Genomic DNA, 23964 nt, shown 5'->3' on the forward strand with positions numbered 1-23964 from the left:
TCAACAGAGAGCATATATCATCAGATGAGTGCAAAATCAAACGCTATCCTCGCATTCCTACTCAGGGAGGGAGTAGTAGACAAAGACAGAAATCACGAATCTATAAGAGAGACAAGATTGTATGGAACACGATAAGCTACTGAATATCCGTTTCTGTTAAGCCAGTTTCTTAACTATACCACGAAAACCAGCAACGGATTTTCCATTCTTTAAGATATCACGAGGGAGGAGCTTAATACATTCATCTCTGTTCTATTCATCTGTTCCTTAGAAAACATTAGCCCATCCCAATTTTCCCAACCAAAAGCTTTTCTATCCGATCACAATGGTTTCTGAAGTTATGATGCCATTGTCTTCATTTTATATACAGATCAACGTAAAAGTATTGTTTCCCACCAATCAAAGCTCATTGTTTCTAACAATTCTAATCATGAAAACTTAACCACCACAGGAAATGCAGCCTTAAGAGGGAACTGCCCTCCCTTACCCTAGAAGAAGCTTCTTTGCACAATATTTAAAACCAGTAGAACAACAATATGCTATAGCTGAAAGGACTGGAAGTGCTACAGTCAATCAGTGAGAAAATTAACAAAATTTAATGAAACCATTCTTACTTGTCCATCCTTAAATCCATCAGCTTCATCAAGTACACTTATACAGAAATACATTTGTTTTGTATAGCAAAAATGTCGATAGAGATAATAGAGACCACAAAAAAGTACAAACCTGGGCTCAAATTCTCTGATCTCAACAAGTTCCTTCCCTAAGAAATCCATCCACCGCACTTTCTTCTTATCAACCTCTTTCGAATCAAAATCTGCCTTTTTAAGACTACTTTTGAGGCCATTCTGAGCCTGTGATTGTTTCCTATCAACACCTACACTCCCTTCTTTCACCTCAACGGAATCATTCAGCACATGATCATCATCACAGGAGGCATCAACAACTGATATAACTACAGTTGAAGGAACATGAGGGCTGTTTTCCAATTTCAGTGGTACTGGTCCGTATATTCTAGGAGAGGGCTTGCAGAAGCAAATGGAAGGACAATGGATCTTGCAAAACAAGACCCTCATGAACAAAATATTTTCTTGATCGTCAATCAAACAACAAAAGAATTTGCCCATTTCATGACTCCAATTCAAAAGCATGGATCTAAAACTTGAATCTTTCAAATCATTGAATTCCTATAATTTGAGAACAATGAAGAAAGAAAAAAAAATGAAAAGCAAGCAAACCCGACAAGGCGGTTTGTAAAAGGAACTGTCTTTTAACAGACAAAACTGCTGTCAACTTGGCAAAAAAGTTGTCGGAACTAAATGTACCCCATTGAAGAACATAGAAACAAAACAGCTTGCAATAACACAACCAAATTAAACTCAAATGGGGTACTTTTGTTTTGAGTTTAGAGATCAAAAGGAGGGATCAAGTCAAAAACTTTCAAAGAAACAAGTGGAACCCAGAAAGCAATTTTGAGTCTTAAGGTATTTGGTGATGAATTAGAAGACTCTATAGACTAAAAAAACCTGTCCATCCAGAGTTAAAACACACCTCTGTTTCAATGATAGAAAAAGACAGCACTTGTAATCCTAACAAGACAGGACAAAATATGGAATATTACTATTGCAAGAAATGACAATCCTAGCCTCTTTCATTTCACCCCAGCATTGTAAACCAGCCATGACAGGAGGAGCAAGAAATCCAGTCAGACAAGTAAGAGCAAAAAGAAGGGACAACCTTAGAGAAACTAGGATTTGGAAGATAAAAACCAAATGCCAAGTATTCTTGTATTCTATAATGTAACTGTTAGGCCCTCCAAAATCCAAAAAAAGGGATCTTATTATTAACTGCCTTAAATACTTTATTTTGCATGCAGGAGGAATATTATCACAGTACAGAAAAGATGAAAAATAACATAAATAATAAGAGGATATATCTATTTTTATACTTCTTGTTTTGAAAATAAAATTTATTCCAAAATTATTTTTTAAATAAATCTATTATTTTATATCTTCATCTTTATTTCTTCGATGAGATATATTTTTATCTTTTTTATTTTTATATTTTCTATATTAAAACACTAACAAACACAACCTATATTTTTAAAATCTCTTTCATTTCAATTTTGTGGGTCTCAAGGGTAACATTTTAACTTACTGTGAAAGAGAATATTCAAAGAATCTCGGTGCATGTTTGGTATTATATTTGAAATTATATTTGTATGTATTTTTAAAAGTGTGTTTGGCATGAAAAAATATCAAATTTATAAAAAAAAATTTAATTTTTTTTTACGCTTATGAAAGTACTATTGTCTAAAATTAAAATAATTTTAAAAACATCATATATCTCGTAATATAAAATACAATGAATTGCATGTAGCAAGTAGTTGTATTCGAATAAGTTAACTTGAATGTAGAAGCACCATGCATTAGCCAAGATAATTCTCCCATGGTTTGCCTAATAGGCAATTAAGCACCCCCACTAAGTTATGACTTTCCTCTTCATCCAATGATTATTAGGCATCGAAGTTTCCAAGTTGACTCACATGATGATTCGGATTTATTCTAATGATATGGAATTAAGTTTTCTAAGGAATTTTAGAAGATTTAATCCAAAAGCAAAGCTATTGGTTGTGTTTTCCCCTCGATTTGCTCTCCTCTTTATTCTTTCCCTGGTTGTCTCCTCGATTCTATAGAAAATCCGTCTTGAAAGCTTTCTTAGCAGACACAAAAGTGCTCTTGGGTAAACTGTGATTTTACTCCTATTTTTTATGATTTTACAAGTTGATCCTTTTGGTTTTGAAAATCATAAGCTAGTCCCTTGATCTATGTTAATTGTTAAATTTTTTAAAAAAAAATGTATAAACAATCTTTTCTAAGTGCATCTTTGATCTTATCTATGGTATGCGAGGTTGAAAATTTTGATGAGGAATTAAGAACCTTTCAGAAAAAATAATTAAATTGTCAAAAGAAATCCAACAAAAGATTTCTACGAATGACACAATATTATTTTTTAAAAAAATTAAAGAAATTAAGTAATCATTTCACTAAAAAAAACTTAGATATTACACATGTCACAAATCAAATATGTTCGATTTTTAATTTTCATTAACATCTAATATTTAGATTCAAAATAACACAAGTGGATGAAAGATATGTTTAGTAACGCGATGTGTAGGTATTGAGATTCTATTTGTTTTTGTATTTTAAAAGTGTTTTTAAAAAAGTTTAAATTTAATTTATTTTTTCTTTGTTTTAACTTAATATTTTTTGGTGTTTTAGATCATTTTGATGCGTTAATATCAAAAATAATTTTTAAAAAATAAAAAATATATATTATTTTGATACATTCTAAGTGAAAAATCCTTTAAAAAAACAACTACAATCACACTTCCAAAAAGCCCTAAAAATATTCAGAGTCTGTTTGTTTTTGTGTTTTAAAAGCGTTTTTGAAAAAAAATCAAAAATTTTTTATTTTTTTTCTGTACTTCAAATTAATTTTTTAATGTTTTCGTATCGTTTTTAATATGTTAATGTTGAAAATAAATTTAAAAAATAAAAATATTTTTATATATATATTTTTTTAGATAAAAACACTTTCAAAAATAATAATATTAAACCGAAAAAAGTATCATGCATCCAAGAATAAGTAATGATAATAAGAATTAGGTAAAGGCACTCATTTTAAAGACGTGCCAAAAGAGCGGACCCATCAATCGAAATTCGAATGCTAGACATTGGAAACCACATGATTAGAGAAGCCAATCAAAGGCAGTGATGATGCAAGGAAAAGTCACAAAAGCCAAGGTAAAAAGTTTATGATATGAACTTCATGGATGTCAATTTCTTCATCTCCCTTTCTTTGTGTTCTTAGGGACAAAAGCATGCCCATAAGTGTTTGCTTTTGTCAGAGTTCAGCATCAGAAACTCTCTTAATCACAGACAAATTTACTAGCAGGTAGCAGGGATTTATGTGGATATGATGAAATGGATTATAACTGCAAACAGAGCAACTCCTTTCTCCAGTAATGCATATATATAGAATTTGAAAGTCTCTAATTTTCAAGTTGAACTAATAAGATATTACCGATGCAATCAATTAATGTCAAATCAGGTTCATAGTGACCCATTGTTGCATCGAAGGACCTCTCCAATCAGCCAGTGGCTATAATAGAACTAACCATTTTGTTGTCCAGACATGTTTGCTCTTTCAAAAACTGTACAAGGTAAAACAAGTGACAACAATCAGGCCTGCTAACGATCGGCGAAGTTCTACACACGAACTATTTGTTCAAGAAGCCCATCATGAAAAGAGTAAAGGCCGGATGCTAACCAATATGACCAGTTTGATAGAGTATCATTGAGTTTAGCTTGCTTTTAAACCCGAGATTATTGAATTCGGCTAAATTTTGTGCCTAAGTGTCTACTCATGTTGAGTACTTATGGGTCTGGAAAGATATCGAACTCAACACCCTTGAACTTAATTGCACGCTTAGCTCAAGTGCCTATAAATTTGGCAAGATATCAGACCTAATACCATTTGACTCAAGTACGCACTTAGCCCAAGTGTCTATGGGTATAGAAATGTTTCTGACCCAATAGTCTTAAATTCAGCTACATGTTGCACCCGAATACCCGTGAATCTGACAAAATGTCAAACCTAATACCTTTGGGCTCAGTTATGTGCTTAGCCCAAGTGCATATGGATTTGACAAAATACCGAACTCAACACTTTTAAGCTTGGCTACACACTTAACCCAAATGCTTGTGAGTCTAACAAGATATCATATCCAACACCCTTAGACTCAGATATGTGCTTAGCCCAAGTTTCTACGAGTCTGGCAATGTGTCTAACCCAATACCCATAGAATTATCTATGCATTAGACCTAAGTGCTTGTGGGTCTAGCACAATACTCTTGAGCTTAGCAACGCGCTAAGCCCAAATACATATGGGCCTGGTAAGACACCAAACCCCACATCCCTGGATTTAGAATCAGTCCAGGTCCGGATACATCTTGAATTGAAAGTCTTTACAAGTCTCATACCAGGTCACAAGGCTATTCTATAGTCCATGACATAAAATGTTAAAGACCTAGGATACTCCTGTCCTCACCATCCATACATCATATTCTAGACATTTCCAGTCACCTATGTCCTCACCACCAGTCTCATGATAAGGATCTAATTCTTCAATAGACAATGTAATTGTAACTGTTTTTCAAGGTAGATATAAAAAAACTACTTGCTTCATCATTTTATATATTATCTTATCTTTGGATCCCTACTTTTAAGTACTTCAACCATAAATGACAGAAGAAGATATGTAGCCTATTATGTAACCAAACTTTACCAAAGTGTGACGTTCAAACAATGGAGCAAGATATGAGAAATAAGATCAGCATGACTAACAGGAGTAGAGAATGCAAATAGACGAAGTGATCTTCATATGTGATAGAGATTAGAAGAATAGAGTTGAATTTGCCAAGATTCACAAGTGGAGAAGACAGATCAATTGAGTGTTATCTTCTCATTAATTAACCTATCAATCTATACAAATTCTCATAAAGACTGAGAAATTAGCGAGCAGATCCCTCAGGAGTTGTATCCATTTCCGAATCGAAAGAAAAACATAGGTTTTTATCTTGGCTTTGTATGACAGGAGTTGTGATAGATGAGTTCACCTCATTCCGGCCACCATGTGAGTCATAACTAGCATTGGAAATATTGTTCAGCTCACTCTGCAAATCAATTCAAAAAAAAAAAATATGAAATCACAATCAGAATTTGCATAACTAGTCAGGAAATAACATAGCCTTCCCAAAACATGTTTGCAGCTTCAACTAAAGGCCATGCCTTCCCAGCAGTTGATTGCCTTTCCAGCATTCAGCCAGTACTTGGAGCATAAGATCATGCTCCCACCCACTAGGTTAAATATGACTTCTGTTCCAAAGTAACATTGAAAAAGTTGTACTTTCTGGTATCGCTAGAGCATTTTCTATTGATCTTCTCAAGAGATGGGATAGCCTTAATTATATTGTCAATGGCACCTTCCTCTTAGTTATTTTCCTATTCGTTCAATGCAGCACTTAAAAACAGATAGTATGGCTACCCGTAAATATCGTAAGACAAGATTGGGTCTTGAACAGTCTACAATCTTCAGGATTTTGGAAAAGAAGAAAGGAGTCGGATATTTATATGTAAAGCACAGGTCAACAGAATTTAAATCAGCAACAGATTGCAGCTGGTAAGAAACAGGCATTAAAGAAAACAAATTGGTAGAAGAGCATTTAATATATCAGTTTCTCCGCACTGGTTTTATCATCATTCACAATCTTCACACCTTAGTAAATTTAGAACTTTTACAAAAGGTTTGATGGACTCCTAAGATAAAATAAAACAGAAAGAGAAGGAATGCTTGAGCAGCAAGCCTACCTTTATGATGCAATAAACACTAAGAGAAGAATATTTAATGAAGAGTTACTTCCATGTTTAGCAATCATAATACCAAAGATGAGAAACATGTTTCAAATGAATGCCAAGTGCTTTTCCTGAATTGCGAAGAGAAGGATTGCAAGTAAAAATTTCATAACAAAACCTGCAGATAAGTAGAAATGTCTTCTGTTGTCACCATTATTCCACCTTGCTGCTTCACTGCCATCCAGTTACTCAGTTTCTCCTGAAGAAAACAAATGGTAATGTATGAGTGGATGGTCTTCGTGAACATCAAAGGCATGTTCTATTTTCCAAAGGGTTGAATAAAGCTAATAATGGAGATGCCAGCAATCATGCACATGATTGCACCACTCTTATGCAGCTTATCATGATAATCCCGTGATATATAGAGGAGACTTGAGAAATCCAGTTGAGCAATTTCAGCCCTAGAAAATAATTACCACTAAGCTTCACTAAAACAGTGCCAACAAAAATGGGAACCAAACGATGCAGTCCAACAAATATCTAGTGCTTCCTTGTTTGTTTCAGCAATAACCCAATCTGCTTATATTAACAGAAATGGCAGCGCCAAAGCTAAGGCTAAATAACTACGACTAAGCAACATAATTAAGTTTGTGCATGGAAATACAGTCAAATTTATCAAATAGCTAATGGACCCTAGTCGAATAAACATAGAACAGAATTGTCAGAACCAGTTTAATCACTACATTTTTCAATCATTTTGCTGCTATCAATCTCAGATTCAACCAATTTAATGCAATTACTTCACTCCTCGGATACGATTTTCAGCATCCAACAATCATAAAAATAAAAACTTGGAAATCTTTTTTTGCTATTTGATCATTGAAACCCAGAAAATGAACAAAATGTGATAATTAGGAGTCTTCTCCTTGTACCAAATACGATCTTTAACTAAGAACATTCAAATCCCATTACTTTTCCAAACTTGCCCATAGCTTCAGACTTCCAAAATGACACCAAGCATTCAATAATCCATAAGAGGCCAAAAGAAAAGAAAGAAAGAAAGAAAGAAAAGCATCGTTCATATCATTCAGTAAACACGGTACTCAATCAATTCACTCAAGTTAAAACAATAAATCAGTAAACTTGATATGAGGCTACACCAAAACCAACACCTATGATAATTCATATCACATACGTTCCAAAAAGCATAATAATCGTAACCAATTATACATTAAAGATCAAAACTTTCAACAACAAACACACCATCTGCCCTCAAAAGTAGAATCAAAACAATCAAACCCCAAATGGGTTTTCACAAATTCAATAAAGATGAGTCGTGCCATACCAAAACAAGAAAAAGAAAAGAAATTGAACAAAAGAAAAAAGAACTTTTAGTGGTCTCACGAGAGCATGTCTTTGTCCAGCTTCAAAAGAAAGCTTGTTATGACTGATTGCTTGAGAGTACAATTGAGAGAGTTCGTTAGCAGAATTTCTAAACGTTGAGTACAAAACTTTGTCACTCTCATCTACTATCGCTGCGCTACTTTCCACTTTCCTCTTCCTCGCCATAACTTTCGTTTTCCTCCTCTTCTTTCTGAGTAATTTTTTTTTTTTGTGGCTATTTACAATAAATAATCTAATCCTTTTCCTTTATGTATCCAGTTCTTGTAGTGGCCCACAGAATCCCCACTTTGGTCTTCTATTTGGCCCAAAAAACTACACTGCTCACAGCCACGGATGAATCAGTAACTGAAGATGGGACTCTTTAGTTTTCCCAAAGTTTGGAACTTCGAGAGAGAGATTAATGGAGTGGATAAAGACAAACAGTTTATAGCGTTCAATGCCAATTTGCAAGTATTTGAGGAGTTCTCTTTGGTGTGTTATCTTATATGGATTGGTGAGTTAATAGGTTGTTAGAGGGGTTAATCACTCCAACTTGGTCCCTGTACTATTCTAGTTTGATTAATTGAGTCCTCTTACTTCCTATACATTTTGATTTACAATCACGGCGGGGCTCTCTATCATGAGGTTGTTAAATTTCAATTTGCACTATTCACTTAAAAATAAACAGTGCAAAATGAATTAATTATTTACTTGTATAGTTTACATGAATAGTAAATAATATCTACACTATTCATAGTCAAACCAGGTTTGGTCTGAATTTAAATATATTGGATCGGATTTGACTCAATAAAAAGAATTCAATTTTTTTTTTTTATTATATTTTATTTAAAAAATGAGTGTTTAACATTATTTAATAACACTACACAAATTAGAAGAAGATCGCATGATGGTGTAGTATTTGCAGAATTTGATCGTAATCTCAATTTTGTTCCTAATGATATTTTACTTGATTTTGTTACACACTCAAAAAAATCATGAAAACTATAGTCGTTGTCGGAATGAATTTTATAAGTGATGGAATTGCAAATAGTTTAATGGAAATAATAAAAAATAATTTATATAAAGTATTGTTTATTTCATGATATAATAGCAGTAGTTAAATCTATAATATTTAACTTAAAAATCATCAATATTAATTATATCTTTTTTAGTTATTTTATTACCTCAATTTAAAAAACATTCTTAATCAAACACATTAAACTACTTTTTATTTAACTTCAATTTCAACCACAGTTTTAACCAAACATATATAAATATCAAACCAACCTCAACCAAAAATACTTTTTATAAAACAATTTTTTTCAAGTCAACCATAAAAACTACCACAATATCAAATACATTTTAAGAAATGCTCTCTATCTATGACAGAGTTAGCAACGGCTTGTTGTCATGCTCTATGCATGAAAAATGTCCTGTTGATTAAATCTACCCCGTCAAACTAATTAAGAAAAAGAGAAAAATATTTTTTTAATGAAAAAGAATAAACAATCTTGAAAAAAAAACTTTCTAATAAGACTTATGAGATAATTTAGGGTTTTTACATTTATGTTAGTTTATATTATTATCCATTGTTCTTAAATAATTGAAATTTGAAAGTATAAAATAAATTATATGTAATTTGGTAAGCATTTTTTTTTCTTTTACAAATAGAAGAATGCACATCCGTCATTGTATTCCACATTAAAATCATCTCTTAATGTTTAATGTTTAACTCGTATTATTCTATATGATTTATATACCCTGTCTAGTTATGAAATTGCAAAGTGAAAGAAAGAACAAAAATCTGACAACATTGTCGTATCAAACACGTGTGAAATCAGAAAACCTGAATTGTCCCAGTGTCATCTTTACGAGTGATGAGAAGTGCAAGGTTTCCAAGAGCTCTGCAGGCAACAATTCTCCCAGCAATGGATACTTGATCATTCTCAATATTCGACTCGAATCATTGGCTAACTTTCACCTTCATTTAATCTCACTTGTGTGTTTAGAATCTCACAGTTTTTTGTTTTTTATTTTCCCTGGTTATAGATATATGGTTTGAGCTTCTGGTGCCTGAAGAAGCAACGACTGAACGAGGTGAGATTGGTGGATTTATGGGACCAAAAACAAATTGATTTTGCAACATATTTATTAGAAAATGTTAGTACATTTGTGCAGATGACTGAAGGAGTCTTCTCGTGAACCATATTCTGGTTGTTAGAGTCTGTTAGAATAAATAACAAACTAGAAGGGAGAGTCCTAGTTTTACAGGGCATTGCAAATTACAGTTAGCAACCTCTCTGTTAGAGTTTGTTACTTTTCTGTTATTCTGGTATCATGTATTAAAGGCTATATAAAGCCAAGAGCTCTTGCTGAATAATACAATTCTATTCATCCCAGTTCATGTATAATTCTTCAATCATCCATAATCCTAACAAATTGGTATCAGAGCCTAGACTAGGCCTGAAATTCAAAGCAGCAGCAGACTTTGAAATCCTTTGCGGCAGCATAGCAAGATGACTACAGAGGGATGTTTTGTCCGGCCAGCTATTCCAAGATTCAATGGTCATTATGACCATTGGAGTATGTTAATGGAAAATTTTCTTTGATCCAAGAAAATGTGGGAACTGTGGAGATTGGATATACTAAGGCAAGTGGATTAATGCAAACTGATGGACAACAAAAGAAGAACGATGAGATGAAGCTGAAAGATTTGAAAGTAAAAAATTCTCTCTTTCAGATAATTGATCGAACAGTTCTTAATATTATTCTCAAGAAAGATACTGCCAAAAATATATGGGATGCAATGAAGAAGAAATTCGAAGGAAATGTAAGGGTTAAGAGATCTCACCTTCAAGCTCTCTGCAGAGAGGTTGAAACACTTGAAATGAGGTCTGGTGAAGGAGCGACAGAGTATTTCTCTAGAGTCATGACAGTGGCCAATAAAATGAGAATTTATGGAGAAGACATGCAGGATGTTAAAGTAGTGGAGAAGATTTTACGTTCATTGACTGAGAAATTCAACTATGTTGTATGTTCTATTGAAGAGTCAAAGGGCATTGATGCTCTCACTGTTGATGAATTATAGAGTTCATTAATCGTCCATGAGCAGAAATTTGTGAGACATAAAAGTGAGGAACAAGCTCTGAAGGTGACATATGAAAGAGGCAAAGGTCGTGGTCGAATTTCCTATCGAGGAAGAGGAAGAGGCAGAGGACGAACAAACTTCAATAAAGAAACAATTCAATGTTACAGATGTCATCAACTTGGACATTTCCAATATGAATGTCCCACTGTGAACAAAGAATCACTTTATGCAGAGCTTGATGAGGAGGAGGAAATGCTTTTGATGGCTTATGTGGAGAAACATCAAGCCAGAAAAAAAGATGCATGGTTTCTTGATTTAGGATGTTCTAACCACATGTGTGGTTATAAAGCCATGTTCAGTGATCTCAACTTAGAATTTCGACATTCTGTGAAGTTGGGGAATAACACAAGGATGAATGTAATGGGTAAAGGAAGTGTGAAGATGCTACTGACTGGAATCAATCATGTTATTGTTGAAGTATATTATGTCCCCGATTTGAGAAATAACCTCCTGAACATAGGCCAATTACAAAAAAGAGGGTTAGATATCTTATTCAAAGGTGGAACCTGCAAGATATTCCATCCAAAAAGGGGATTAATAATTCAAACCACCATGAGCATAAATCAGATGTTCATTTTATTGCCTGATTCCCAATCTTCTTCTCAAGAATAAGCTGATCAATGCTTCCACACAAGAACACAAGATTTGTGCCATTTTTGGCATCGAAGGTATGGACATTTGAGTTACAAAGGCTTAAGGACTCTATCATACAGGAACATGGTGCGTGGTCTTCCTCAACTCTCAACCTTAAATGTTACCTGCACTGATTGCTTAAAAGGAAAGCAACATCGTGATCCCATTCCAAAGAAAAGCACCTGGAGAGCATCTCAGAAACTGGAACTCATTCATGCTGACATTTGTGGGCCGATCACCCCTACATCCAACAGCAACAAGAGGTATATTTTGCTATTTACAGATGACTATAGTAGGAAAACCTGGTTATATTTTCTGGTAGAGAAGTCAGAGGCCTTCAGTTCATTTAAAAGCTTTAAGTCCATGGCTGAAAAACAAACAGGTTTGTTTGTTAAATGTCTTCGCACTGACAAAGGAGGAGAATTCATTTCCAATGAATTCAACGAATTTTGCAAACACAATGGGATTAAGAGGTAGATGAAAACTGCCTATACCCCGCAACAAAACGGTATAGCGGAGAAGAACAACCGTAATGAACATGGTTGATCCATATTATCTGACAAAAACATTCCCAAAACCTTCTGAGCAGAGGCTGTAAACTGGGATGTTTATGTTCTTAACAGGTGCCCCACGTTGGCAGTAAAGGATGTTACACCAAAGGAAGCTTGGAGTGAGATGAAACCCTCGGTAGATCATTTTAAAGTTTTTGGTTGCATAGCACATGTTCATGTTCCGGAAGAGAGAAGAACAAAGCTTGACAACAAAAGCATTACTTGCGTATTATTGGGGGTTAGTAAGGAGTCAAAAGGTTAAAGACTCTTTGATCCTGTTGCAAAGAAAATTATTGTGAGTAGAGAGGTAATTTTTAAAGAAAAAAAGTTGTGAAAATGGGGTGAGAGTTGTGACCAACAATCAGTGGAAAATTTAAACTGGGGTGATGAGGATGAAGAAAGGGCGAGGGAAAATAAAAACAGAGGAGATGGTATTGATGATGCAGAACAACCTGGTGGAAATAATTGCAAAGAGGGTGATGAAGAAGCCTGTGATACAGGAGTTGAAACAATAAATTCTAGAGAAGGTGACGAGAGAGTGAGGGACAGTGAAATCATGCAGCTTAAAGAAAGAAGCTCAAGACAATTATGTGGTAGGCAGCCTCCCACATGGATGGGAGATTATGTCAGTGGTGAAGGGCTATATGAGGATAAAACAAATATGGCACTTGAGGTGTCAACAGATCCCTCAATTTATGAAGAAGCTGTGAAGAGTACAGATTGAAGGATGGCTATGAACAATGAAATTGAATCTATTGAGAAGAATAAAACATGGACACTCACTGAATTACCAGCGGGAACAAAAAAAAATAGGGGTGAAGTGGGTTTATAAAACCAAATACGATGAGAATGGGAAAATCGATAAATACAAGGCTCGGATGTTGGCAAAAGGGTACTCTAAAAAATATGGTGTAGATTATACAGAAGTGTTTGTCCCAGTAGCAAGAATGGATACAGTACGAATGATTATCGCTTTGGCTGCGCATAAAAATTGGATGATTTCTCAGCTGGATGTCAAATCGGCTTTCCTTCATGGCGAGTTAAGTGAAGATGATTATGTAGAGCAACCAAAAGGATATGAAAAGAAAGGGAGCGAGCATCTGGTTTACAAACTGCACAAAGCACTGTATGGTTTGAAACAAGCTCCATGAGCTTGGTTTAGTCGAATTGAAGCACATTTCATTAGCGAAGGATTTCAGAGATGCGAAAGTGAGCAGATCTTATTTACAAGAAGAACCCAAGAAGGAAGAATCATCATTGTGAGTATCTATGTCGATGACTTAATCTTTACTTGAAATGATGAGGTAATGCTATCTGATTTTAAAAACTCTATGTTAAGGGAGTTTGATATGACTGACTTGGGAAAAATGAGGTTTTTCCTTGGAATTGAGGTGTTACAAAAGTCTGATGGCATTTATATATGTCAAAGGAAGTATGCTTTGAAGGTTTTGAGAAAATTTGGTATGATGGAAAGTAATTTGGTAAGAAGTCCAATAGTTCCAAGATTCAAGATAAGCAGAAATGAAGATGGAAATACTGTTGATGAAACCTACTACAAACAGTTAGTGGGTAGCTTAATGTATCTTACTGCTACAAGACCCGATATGATGTTCGTTATTTGCCTCATAAGTAGATACATGACGAGACCTATGGAGATTCATCTACAAGCAGCTAAGAGAGCTCTTTGATATCTAAAAGGAACTGTGAACTATGGGATTCATTATAAAAGGGGGGGAGAAGGAGAGTTGTTAGCATTCACGGATAGTGATTATGCTGGCGATATGGAAGACAGGAAAAGCACATCTGGTTATGTTTTTTTTATGGGTTCAAGTGTTGTCTCATGGTGTTCGAAGAAACAGCCTATTGTGACTTTGTCAACAACGGAAGCTGAATTCGTGGCAGCAGCAGTATGTGTCTGTCAAGGAGTATGGATGAAGAGAATTTTAAAGGAACTGGGACACTTAGATGAAGGTTGTACAACCATAATGTGCGACAATAGTTCAACTATTAAGTTGTCTAAAAATCCCGTAATGCATGGTCGCAATAAGCATATTGATGTGAGGTTTCATTTCTTAAGAAACCTTACTAAGGAGGGTACAATTTAGTTAATTCATTGTGGGAGTCAGGATCAAATCGCAGATATAATGACCAAGCCATTAAAGCTCGAAGTGTTTCAAAAGCTTCGGAAGTTATTGGGAGTATGTGAAATACTACCATAATATAAACTAACTACTTCATAAGCATTTAGTTTAAGGGATGGAATGAAGGAGTTTTCTCGTGAATCATATTCTGGTTGTTAGAGTCTGTTAGAATAAATAACAAACTAGAAGGGAGAGTCCTAGTTTTATAAAGCCAAGAGCTCTTGCTGAATAATACAATTTCTATTCATCCCAGTTCACGTATAATTCTTCAATCATCCATAATCCTAACAATGACTCTGTCACTGCATACCAAGATATCCTCAAGATCCAGGGAGTGGTCAGAGACGTACGAGGCCATATGGGACCATGAAAGGAAACATCCATGATTCTTTGAACAACTGCAACAAAATGCCTTGTCTGAAAATGTCTAGGTGGTCATTGGATGATATATTTTATATGTATGTCTCCGTCCTTCCAATCAAATTTATTTCATCCATGCTATGTGCATAGGGAAGTCTTCTATGCCCATTTTTTCAATGTTTATAGGTTTTTTTATATTTTTTATCAAATGTTTATGGATATGAACGGCTGGCTTTCCTGTCAAACTATCCATCTTTAAACATGGTGCCCAAGTTGTGCTTGACTTCTCTTTTCATGTGTTGCCAACCGAAGGTCAACCCTGAAACTATGACCCATCTTCTCTGCTCCAAAGTCCAAACTGTAAGGGCACTATCGAACAATCATTTTGATCACAATTTACGTTATTGTTGGCTGCATCCAATCTGAGAAGCAACCCTCTCGTTCAGATCGTGTGTTTGATATGATGATAATTTTTACAGTTATAAATTCTTTAAAATATATATATAAATTACAATTTTTTAACGTAAAAAAAAATCAAAAAATAAGCCCATATCTGTGTCACTACCTGTGATTTTTAAGGATTTTTTCCTCTTTTTTTTTATCTAAAAATGTGTCCCGACATGAAAACAAAACAGCAGCAGCAAGCAAACAACAACAAGAGAGAGTTAGGGCAGTTGAGAAAGAGGATTAAAAATCTGTCTTGAAAAAAAGGAAAGAAATAGCAAAGAGAGAAGAGAGAAGAAAAATGGTGTTTAACAGCTCAATTGTATTATCAGTCGCCCACGTATCAGCAGACGTATGGCAACAAATAGCATGCATAAGGTTCCAAGATCGTGTAAGCAGTCACCAGCTCCTTGATCTTGTTTGCTGCTTTCCTCTTCAACAACTGGGCCGTTTAGCTCTTTTCGTCTGGACTTTCCTCTGCTTGCCTCCACCTGATTCTTTCCTGTCTTCTTACTCTTATTACTCCACATCATCAGATGATGAAGATCACCATCAGTATGGTCATCATCATCATCAAGCCTCTTCCTCCTCCTCCTCTGTTGATGTTGAATACTACTACCATGACTCTGACTGATTTACTCCATTTTGTTTCATCATTCGTGTACGGTATCTCTCTCTCTCTCTCTCACTTGTATATGTTTAATTTGTTTCTTTTGTTTTGTGGGGATTTTGTTTTGTTTATGAGGAAATTGTTGGGTTGTTTGGATTGGTGTTGCATGATAATTTTGTGGAGACGAGTGTGTATATCTACTGATTTTGTGGGTTTTTATCAAGATTCTTTTATTTTTTTGCCTCAATCTGGCTTTTCTTTTCTTTTCTTTATATTTATATGTCAAAATTGCATATTGATGAGTGATGGCATCGTTAAAAGGCTAAGTCATAGCCATGGAGAAGATTTTAAAAAGAAAAGTTTGCTTGCTATCCTTGGAATTTGCTGACTTGTATGTGTTTGTGCATATGCAATACCATTGAGGGTTATGTCCATTTTGAACTTGGATCCAGTAGGACTCCGCTAGTTGGTGATGATTGCTTTTTGTCTTATACTTGTTTGTTATGAGGATGCTGCCCAGAACCAAAGTTGATTCTTTTCTCTTTTTTGAGCAGACAGCTAATAGATGCCTATCCAATATCATGTTATTTGACTAAAAAGATATGTCAATTCCTAGAAGCAAACTTTTCTCTTGAGGTGAATGAGATCTTTATAAGTATCTGATCCTCTCGATGATCAATTAGTTGATTACCCTGAACATTTTAGTTTAGCTATTAGAGATGGAAGATATATAATCTTGAAAATTTTCACCTAGATTATCATTTAACGCTATCTATTGATTGATTTCATTGGAAGTGCAATTTTCAATAATCATTCTACTTTCTCAAGTTCTTGGTTGCTGAAATTTCATACTTCGTGTGGAAAACTTGCAGGGATAGAATTTTTTTGTAGATTGCTTAGTCTCTTGTCCATGTATGCAGTTGTAGAGTTTGTCTTGATAGAGGATCGGAAAAGATGACTGTGTTCAAGTTTTGACTTCAGTCGGCTACATCAAGCAAAGAGTTTCCAGATGAGTAAGATAACTAAAAGGAGCTTGTTTATGTTCATCTTGTTTGTATACCTCTAGCTGTTGACAGAGCTGAATCTTTGTAAGTAATTAATTCCAGATTTTTCAAAGTTCCGTATTTCATGGTTGTGTGATTGCTTTAAAACTACAGATACAGTTTCTAATGCAAAAAGTATTATAGTTAACTGTTTGTACATATGGATGATTCTGGGACCTCTTGTTTCATTCGTTTCGAATGACTCTTTAAATTGTCTGCTTTACATGTGTGACCATTATGAAATTGTGATATTGGCCTAATTTCATTCAGATTTTTTGGGATCTTTATTTGTTATGTAGATGCATCCAATCTTGTAACTTTTTGATTATTGAAATAGAAATTTATACAAATTCTGGATTGGTTATACATGATGGGATAGGATTTCGATTTAAGCAATTGAAATAAACCATGAAAGACTGGATGAGTACTTAGAGGCTGAGTTACTTTTAACCAAATTGTTCTTGGAAATTAAATTGTTGAAAGTCCCACAAAAGAGTTGTGTTGCAATCAAACTTGTTATGCCATATCCCACATTCATGTTCCTTGTGAAATAGCAATAACAACAAATGATATTGATAGAGAGATGAAAGGAACTGCATATGTAGCTGAATATCATAGCTCTATACATTGAAGTATGGAAGAAGCAAGTAGTATGAATATTCTCCTTCAAAAACTGTTTTACAAATACTCTTAAGATCGTATGAAAAATGCAAGAAATATGTAGGAAAGGAGATGGAAATGTTTGGGCAGTTGCAGAAAAGAAGACAAAGAAGTTTGAAAAAAGAAACCAGAAAAGCACAGGTGAATGCCCATAAAACAGGCAAATGATATGGCCTCTCATTTAGATCTTGAGGTCGTGAGTGATCCTCTGTCAGATTGTTTTGCAAATTGCTGAGAAGATAGAGATAAGAAACTCTAAAAAGGGTCTATGATTTGGTTGATAGAATATTGTGAGTTGGAATATGCCTGGCAACAGTTGGATATTGTCTGTTATTATTCTCACTGGTGTAGGGGAATCCAGCCCTAACATCAAAAATTGAAAAGACAAAAGGCCAGCTCTTTCCAATAGTTAAAAGGAATCCATTCCATTTTATGAAATGGCATGCTGGTCCTTTCGCGTGAAATATATGATTTTCGGTTGCACTGCCACATTTAACATGACTCAAAACATTGCTGCAGCTCGATTGCCCTAACCTACAGACAGACATCCTCTAGGAGAAACATAATTTTTCTCAGATGGCTTTTGAAGATTGCAAACCATATGTAGAGACTGCAGGTTTCTCATTACTTTTGACCCTATGTTTTCCCGTCTTGCTTTCCCGAGAGTTGCCTGAAGCAGCTATGGTTGGTATCCCTATGCTCAAATTCTAGCAGCTGCATTCTATGATATCGCATCTGCCTTACTAGTATTAATCAAAACGATCAGTCTCTTGAGAATGAGTTATCCAAATGTGGTTTTCCTGTCCTTTGTGAAAACAGAAACTAGATATGGACAGATAAGAAGAGCATCCACTGGCCATTTTACAGCCTTCAGAGTGTTGGGGGAAAGTCTCTGCTATCATCAAGTAGCTAGAAAACTTGTGTGCATTGGGAGATTAGAGGGCCTTGAAACCTGGGGTGAGTAACAGTTGGGAGTTCTGGTACTCTGTGTGTAGAACACAGTTGAAACCTGTTCAGGAAGGCTCATCGTTCGTCGGCAACAGCCAGGCCATCTTCAGTGAGATTCAGGGGACGATATCCCAAATCAGGGGAAGCATTAATGTGCAGGACATGCTCATGGGATTGGTTCAGCGTGCATCTCCGAGTCTCCATGTGCAGGCCACGCACAATGACTGGAACACAACATGACCAGAACAAAAACATCATACAAGTCATTCATGTTAATTCTTATATGGTAATGGGTTTTCACAAATCGGATTTTTATTATATTTATTACTTAACGAGTAAATTTCTTAAAATAGAGTTTTGGATATGAGAGTTTAAATAGTGCCCGTGCTATTTATTATTGTTTAAAATAATATAATATATATTAAGTATTACTTGCTTTTTAAGAGTAAAAGGGGATCAAGATTATATAAAAAAAAAAAAGTCAACGAAATATTAAAAAATCAATAAATTAAAATCATCATCTTAACAAAATGCGAGGTCATAACACATGTTTATTTTAAGCTTGACAAACACCTAAAAGAGTCTTTGGAAAAATAAATAAAATGGATTTCATTTAACTAAAAAAACCTTTATAAGTGAAACGCAGCGTTTTTCGTACTCTTATTCTACGGTGCTCTCACACACCTCTCTATCTAGCCTGTGTTCAGTCAGTCACCTTCCCGCCGCTTCCTGCCGCTACCTCTTCTCTTCCTTCGACCTCCGCGTCCCGGCTTATTGCACCGGCTGCCTCTTCCGGTGAGTTTTGCGGCTACTCTTTCTTTCTTTCTTTTTGTCTCATATCACTGTTAGACTTGGGACTTTTGAAGCATAAAAAAGTGTGTGTGAGTGCAAGGACTATGAACTAACTCCTATCTAGTCAAAGGCATGTGCTTTATTTCATGGACACAAGGATTGTTAAATTGAAAACACAATCTGGGTTTTGCTCGTTTGATCAAAAGCAATTAATTGCGTGGTTAAAGCTTGAATCTTGATCTTTATAGATTAGTTTTTGTCCACGGTTTTTAGCTTGATTGAGGTTGATAGAGAACACCCAAATATCCAATATAAATGAATAGTCCTTGTTTAAGGAATGTGCACCAATACCATTAATCTGTCAGGATATGCTTTTGACATGTGGTTACATTGAGGAAGAGAGATGAAGCTAGGCCTGAGCCGAGCGTGTCTTTATAGCTGCTGTTGCACACCGATTTTTCTCTTCATCAATGCCGTCTTTAACAACAATTAAATAAAAAATACCCCTCAGGCCGCCTAATTATTTAGCTACTTCATCAGAACTTAAAAAATGTCATGGTTGGGCAAAAAACGTTGCCTCCTATATTGGGTCGTCTTTTGTGGAGTCTGATAATGGCCCTGACTCCACTCTCCTGTCCCGTGTAGGGAGCTCAATTGGCTCATCGAGGACTCACTTGTAAACCGCGCCCACTCCCCCTTGTGCTTTTCCATTTCCCAGTATAAATATGATACTAGTGGTAAAAATGAGAATGTCGTGTTACGGATAAGTTTGGATGATCTTTACCAATTGTGGAAGCAGACGATTGAAGAGAGGAGGCCTTCCCAGTATATAGTAGGGTGTGAGCACTGGAGGGACTTGGTGTTGAGTGTGCAAGAAGGGGTCTTGATTCCGGGGCCAAATACAGAATTGATTGTTGATCTAGTAAGTGATGTAGTTTCCAATAATGAAGAATTGGGGCAAGGGTTGTGGGCAGATGTGGGTACGGGTAGTGGTGCTATTGCTATAGGTATTAGAAGGATTTGGGGAAGTTATGGCACTGATTTAAGCCAAATCGCAGTTTTGGTGGCAACTCAAATGTGCCTGTATGGCCTTCAGGATGTGATTGAAGTAAGGCAAGGATCTTGGTTTGAGCCATTAAAGGATGTTGAAGGACAACTTGTAGGTATTGTGAGTAATCCACCATACATACCAAGTGACAAGCTAAAGTTGGTGGACATGAACCAAGACTCCCATTAGATGGTGGCACTAGTGGGATTGATTATCTTGTTCGTCTTCGCAATGGAGCTTCTGCAATGTTGAAACCTGATGGATTTTTTGCTTTTGAAACTAAAGGGGAGAAGCAATGTGAGTTTCTAGTAGATTGCATGCAAAATGACATTGCTGGAAGCTTTTGTAATCTGAACATTGCTGGTATTGAAAGATATGTGACTGGGTTCCGCAGATGAGTAACATAATTGGTAGATGCCCCTTTACCAGCCATCAAGAAAGATGCAAGACAAGTTGTGTTGCTGTGTAACTAAATTTAGTAATATCTAATGAAATCATAGTACCATCATATTAGTGCCCCTTTGTCATATCATTGATGACCTGAATGTGTTGAGGTTAAAAAATTAAAACCTATTTTGCTAGTCAGTGTGAATGCATGAATCTTATGAGATACTTTTGCATGTAGAGTCGCTGTAACTTCTCTGTCTCAAAAGTTTTGGTTGTTTTCATCTCTCTGTTGATTGATTTCTGAGTGTTTGATCCATTACAAAAACATATAAAGGAATACTGATTCAAAGAAAATAATCTTTTATGTCTCAATTTTTCTGGCTTTTATAAAATCTGAAATTCTTCTCAAGAGCTGTGTACTACATTTTAGGAGATGTGAAACTTTGTTTTTGTCATGCTACTGGTAGTGATGTGGTTGTTTTAGTTTCAAATTTGTCAGCAATTCTTCAGCCACCAAAATGAGCATTGTGTACAAAGATGCATGATGCATTTCGTATCTTTGGCTTTGACATAAAATGGGAATTTCAGATGCTTCGTGCTTTAATATCTTGTTTAAAAACCACTACTGTTCTGATACATCATATATAACATATTCAGCTTTGATGTTCTTTCAGCAGGAATGAGCCGTGTACAAGGACCTTCATCCCTTAAGAGGAAACGGCCAGAACTGAATTCTCCAGTTCAATCTCTGACTGAACATGAGCGTATCCTCTATGATGTGATCCGAAGCAAACAAGATATTGGAATCTGGACCAGAGACATGAAAAAAGAAGCCAAACTTCCAGATAATGTGGTAAATAAATCTCTCAAGGCTCTGACGGTCAAAAACTTGATAAAAGAGGTGGTGAACATCCAAAACAAGGGGAGGAAACATTTCATGGCAACAGAGTTTGAACCTTCAAAGGAAATCACTGGAGGGGCATGGTATCTTGAAGGGAGCCTTGATACAGAGTTTATCGAGTCACTGAGGCAGTTATGCAAACGCCAAATAGAAAAGAAGGGGGTCGCCACTTTGGAGGAAGTTACAGATATGATCAATAGTTATCCAGCCTTCAATGTTGAGGTGACAAAACAGCAAATTGACGAGATCCTGAGGACTTTGATTTTGGACAATGCAGTCATGGAAGTGAAGAGTAATGGAATGGGCGAGTTTGCTTCAATTCCTTTTGGAAAAGTTTGCTACAGATACATTAGCAAGGGAGCCCTTGGAGGGGAACCAAAAGCAGGGGCATTAGCTTCCATCCCGTGTGGAGTTTGTCCACGGATAAGTCATTGTACACCTGATGGCATTATCTCTCCAAAGACTTGTGTCTACTACCAGAAGTGGTTGGATTTTTAATTTCTAAGCATATATTTAAAAAAATTATCTCGTTATTTTACATTTAAGATGTCGAAAAATCTCCTTTCCAGACACCATGTTATCATTTATATAATAGCATAGTTTGCATTTTTATTATTTCTCTTTGGAGTCCCCTGTTGTTCTGTGCTGCAATGTTATTAAGCATCTCCATTCTTAATGTCCAGCGGCTGGGTTTCAACTTCGAGACTTTGTGATATTTTGTAAAGCCCGTGCATCTTCCTGCTCTGGCATTGATGGAACCAAAATGATGCTCATGTGATAGGTTTTACTTTTCATGCTGTCTTAGCTTCTTTTTTGTTTCTTCATTTGCCATCACTGATTATGCTCTAAAGCTAATTCACCTCCATTATCACTTCTTTTCTTTTCTGAACATCCTCCATTATGAAAGAGTCATATTTACGATGCTTTGTGCATGATTTACAATTATAGCTGCAAATTGATCGCCCCCTCGCTTATTTGTGAGATTCTGAGTGGAATATATTGACAATTTGGAGTCAAGAAAGAAGTGAATGGCAGCGGAGCTCAGGGCACTGTGCACAGGCATTTTGTTCTCTCATGGCCTAATTTCCACAGATGATCCAAAGTTAATTATGATGGTGGTTCAGTTGCTTTCCCATGTTCCTAGCCTTCCCGCGTAAAAGTGCGTAAACTGGAGAATGCATTACAGAGGGGACAAAAGTGGGGTTGGTCAATCTTTGGATGCTAAATTAGGTATTGCATTGAAGAAGGTGCTGGTTGTTGACATGGGAGGTTGAGAGGATTGCACGCACTCAAGCTTCCATCATGCAAATCAAACTTTTCAAGGGACATTTCGCAAACTCCACAGCGGGCTACGGAAAACATGAACAAACGCATTAACTTAGAAAGATGATATCAATTACCAAAAAAACAAATATTCAAAATTATAAAAAAAATAACAATTAAAATAATACAAGATAGAACAAAATATTTTTTTATTTTTTAATTGAAAGATAATATTGAAAAGAAAAATTACTTAAACAAAAGGATAAAAAATCAATTAAAAAGAATAAGAATAAGAATCAAAATTGAAAAAAAAATAAAAATAAAAAATTTGATTGAAAGGATGAAATTCAAAAGAAAAATCAATTTAATAAAAAAATCAAAAAATAATCAAAAGAATGATGGTTTAATTAGAAATAATAATACATTGCATATTGAGATTAAATGATGAAATTAAAAATAAATAAAACTTATATATAAAGATACCATGAACCAAAATTAAAAAATTAAAAAAATAAGTATTGAAGTTGAGATATCAATAACAAAGAGTTAAACACTAATTTTTATGTGAGGAGAGAGAACGAAAAAATAAAGATAAGACTCATCGATGAAAAACCAAACTGTTACTTGTCGACACGAGTTGCACCATTATAAAGAGAACATGAAAATGCTTCTAATGATATGGCGTAAAGGTTTTTTTAGATACTGGAAGACACCACACACACCGCAGCTTTTTTATTTTTTATATTTGATCAAATACTAAATTGCTTCTAAACTGAATTGATTATATATATATATATATAAAAAAACTATTATAAAAAGATAAGAAATCCTCTTAATACAGTTTTTATTTTTATTTTTTGTTTTTAAAAGCATTTTTGGTTGTTTCATTGTAATTGTGTGTATATAATCAAATACCACTAATTGAATTTATAAAAAGACCTAAATGTCTTGAACAGCAAGTTTCAAGATTTACAGATGGAGGGGCAAATCCGTTAAATCATGACAGAGAAAATTAAAGTAATCAAAGAGAAATGAAAGATTAAAGCAACGGTGTAGCATGGAATATTTTTCTTTTTGGTGCTAGGAATGGAAAGCAAGTGAGATGCATGTCTTAAACTTCCACATATCACGAGTGGAAGGTACTGTAATAGTTTTTTATGATCACTGTTTAAAAATACAGGTCTAACAAAGAATTACAAATTAAAGATCTTCCTTGACCAAGGTTCTTTAAATCT

The 23964-nt window shown here is 35.1% G+C and overlaps 5 protein-coding genes across 12 annotated transcripts; 3 read left to right on the forward strand and 2 right to left on the reverse strand.

Moving 5' to 3' along the window:
• Positions 1 to 610: 610 nt before the first annotated feature.
• On the reverse strand, positions 611 to 1076 carry LOC118032719 (uncharacterized). The gene is made up of 2 exons (XM_073404805.1): positions 727 to 1076; positions 611 to 623 (listed from the first exon to the last, which is right to left on the reverse strand). Exons 1-2 carry the CDS (start codon positions 1074 to 1076, stop codon positions 611 to 613), a joined length of 363 nt encoding a protein of 120 aa, XP_073260906.1.
• A 4351-nt stretch (positions 1077 to 5427) lies between these two features.
• LOC118032717 (uncharacterized) lies at positions 5428 to 8275 on the reverse strand. Its single transcript, XM_035037486.2, has 3 exons — positions 7822 to 8275; positions 6596 to 6676; positions 5428 to 5738 (listed from the first exon to the last, which is right to left on the reverse strand). Exons 1-3 carry the CDS (start codon positions 7984 to 7986, stop codon positions 5577 to 5579), a joined length of 408 nt encoding a protein of 135 aa, XP_034893377.1. The 5' UTR covers positions 7987 to 8275; the 3' UTR covers positions 5428 to 5576.
• Positions 8173 to 13283, forward strand: LOC140954611 (uncharacterized). The gene is made up of 9 exons (XM_073404809.1): positions 8173 to 8314; positions 9850 to 9897; positions 10416 to 10831; positions 10913 to 11365; positions 11556 to 11616; positions 11727 to 11844; positions 12205 to 12389; positions 12498 to 12845; positions 12946 to 13283. Exons 1-9 carry the CDS (start codon positions 8173 to 8175, stop codon positions 13281 to 13283), a joined length of 2109 nt encoding a protein of 702 aa, XP_073260910.1.
• A 1667-nt stretch (positions 13284 to 14950) lies between these two features.
• LOC118032716 (uncharacterized) lies at positions 14951 to 16953 on the forward strand. 4 transcript variants are annotated; one of them, XM_073406031.1, is made up of 2 exons: positions 14951 to 15743; positions 16560 to 16953. In XM_073406031.1, exon 1 carries the CDS (start codon positions 15379 to 15381, stop codon positions 15709 to 15711), a length of 333 nt encoding a protein of 110 aa, XP_073262132.1. In that variant the 5' UTR covers positions 14951 to 15378; the 3' UTR covers positions 15712 to 15743; positions 16560 to 16953. The 4 variants fall into 4 exon arrangements, with proteins under 4 accessions (XP_073262132.1, XP_034893376.1, XP_073262130.1 ...); XM_035037485.2 differs by having other exon boundaries at positions 14951 to 15738; XM_073406029.1 differs by having other exon boundaries at positions 14952 to 15743; positions 16608 to 16953.
• LOC118032714 (uncharacterized) lies at positions 16634 to 22085 on the forward strand. 5 transcript variants are annotated; one of them, XM_035037483.2, is made up of 3 exons: positions 16634 to 16775; positions 17910 to 19133; positions 21240 to 22085. In XM_035037483.2, exon 3 carries the CDS (start codon positions 21245 to 21247, stop codon positions 21962 to 21964), a length of 720 nt encoding a protein of 239 aa, XP_034893374.1. In that variant the 5' UTR covers positions 16634 to 16775; positions 17910 to 19133; positions 21240 to 21244; the 3' UTR covers positions 21965 to 22085. The 5 variants fall into 5 exon arrangements, with proteins under 5 accessions (XP_034893374.1, XP_073262125.1, XP_073262127.1 ...); XM_073406024.1 differs by lacking the exon at positions 17910 to 19133 and having other exon boundaries at positions 16635 to 16775; XM_073406026.1 differs by lacking the exon at positions 17910 to 19133 and having other exon boundaries at positions 16637 to 16775; positions 21223 to 22085.
• Positions 22086 to 23964: the final 1879 nt, after the last annotated feature.

This window comes from Populus alba, chromosome 1 (genome assembly GCF_005239225.2).
Source record: "Populus alba chromosome 1, ASM523922v2, whole genome shotgun sequence".
NCBI lineage: Eukaryota > Viridiplantae > Streptophyta > Magnoliopsida > Malpighiales > Salicaceae > Populus > Populus alba.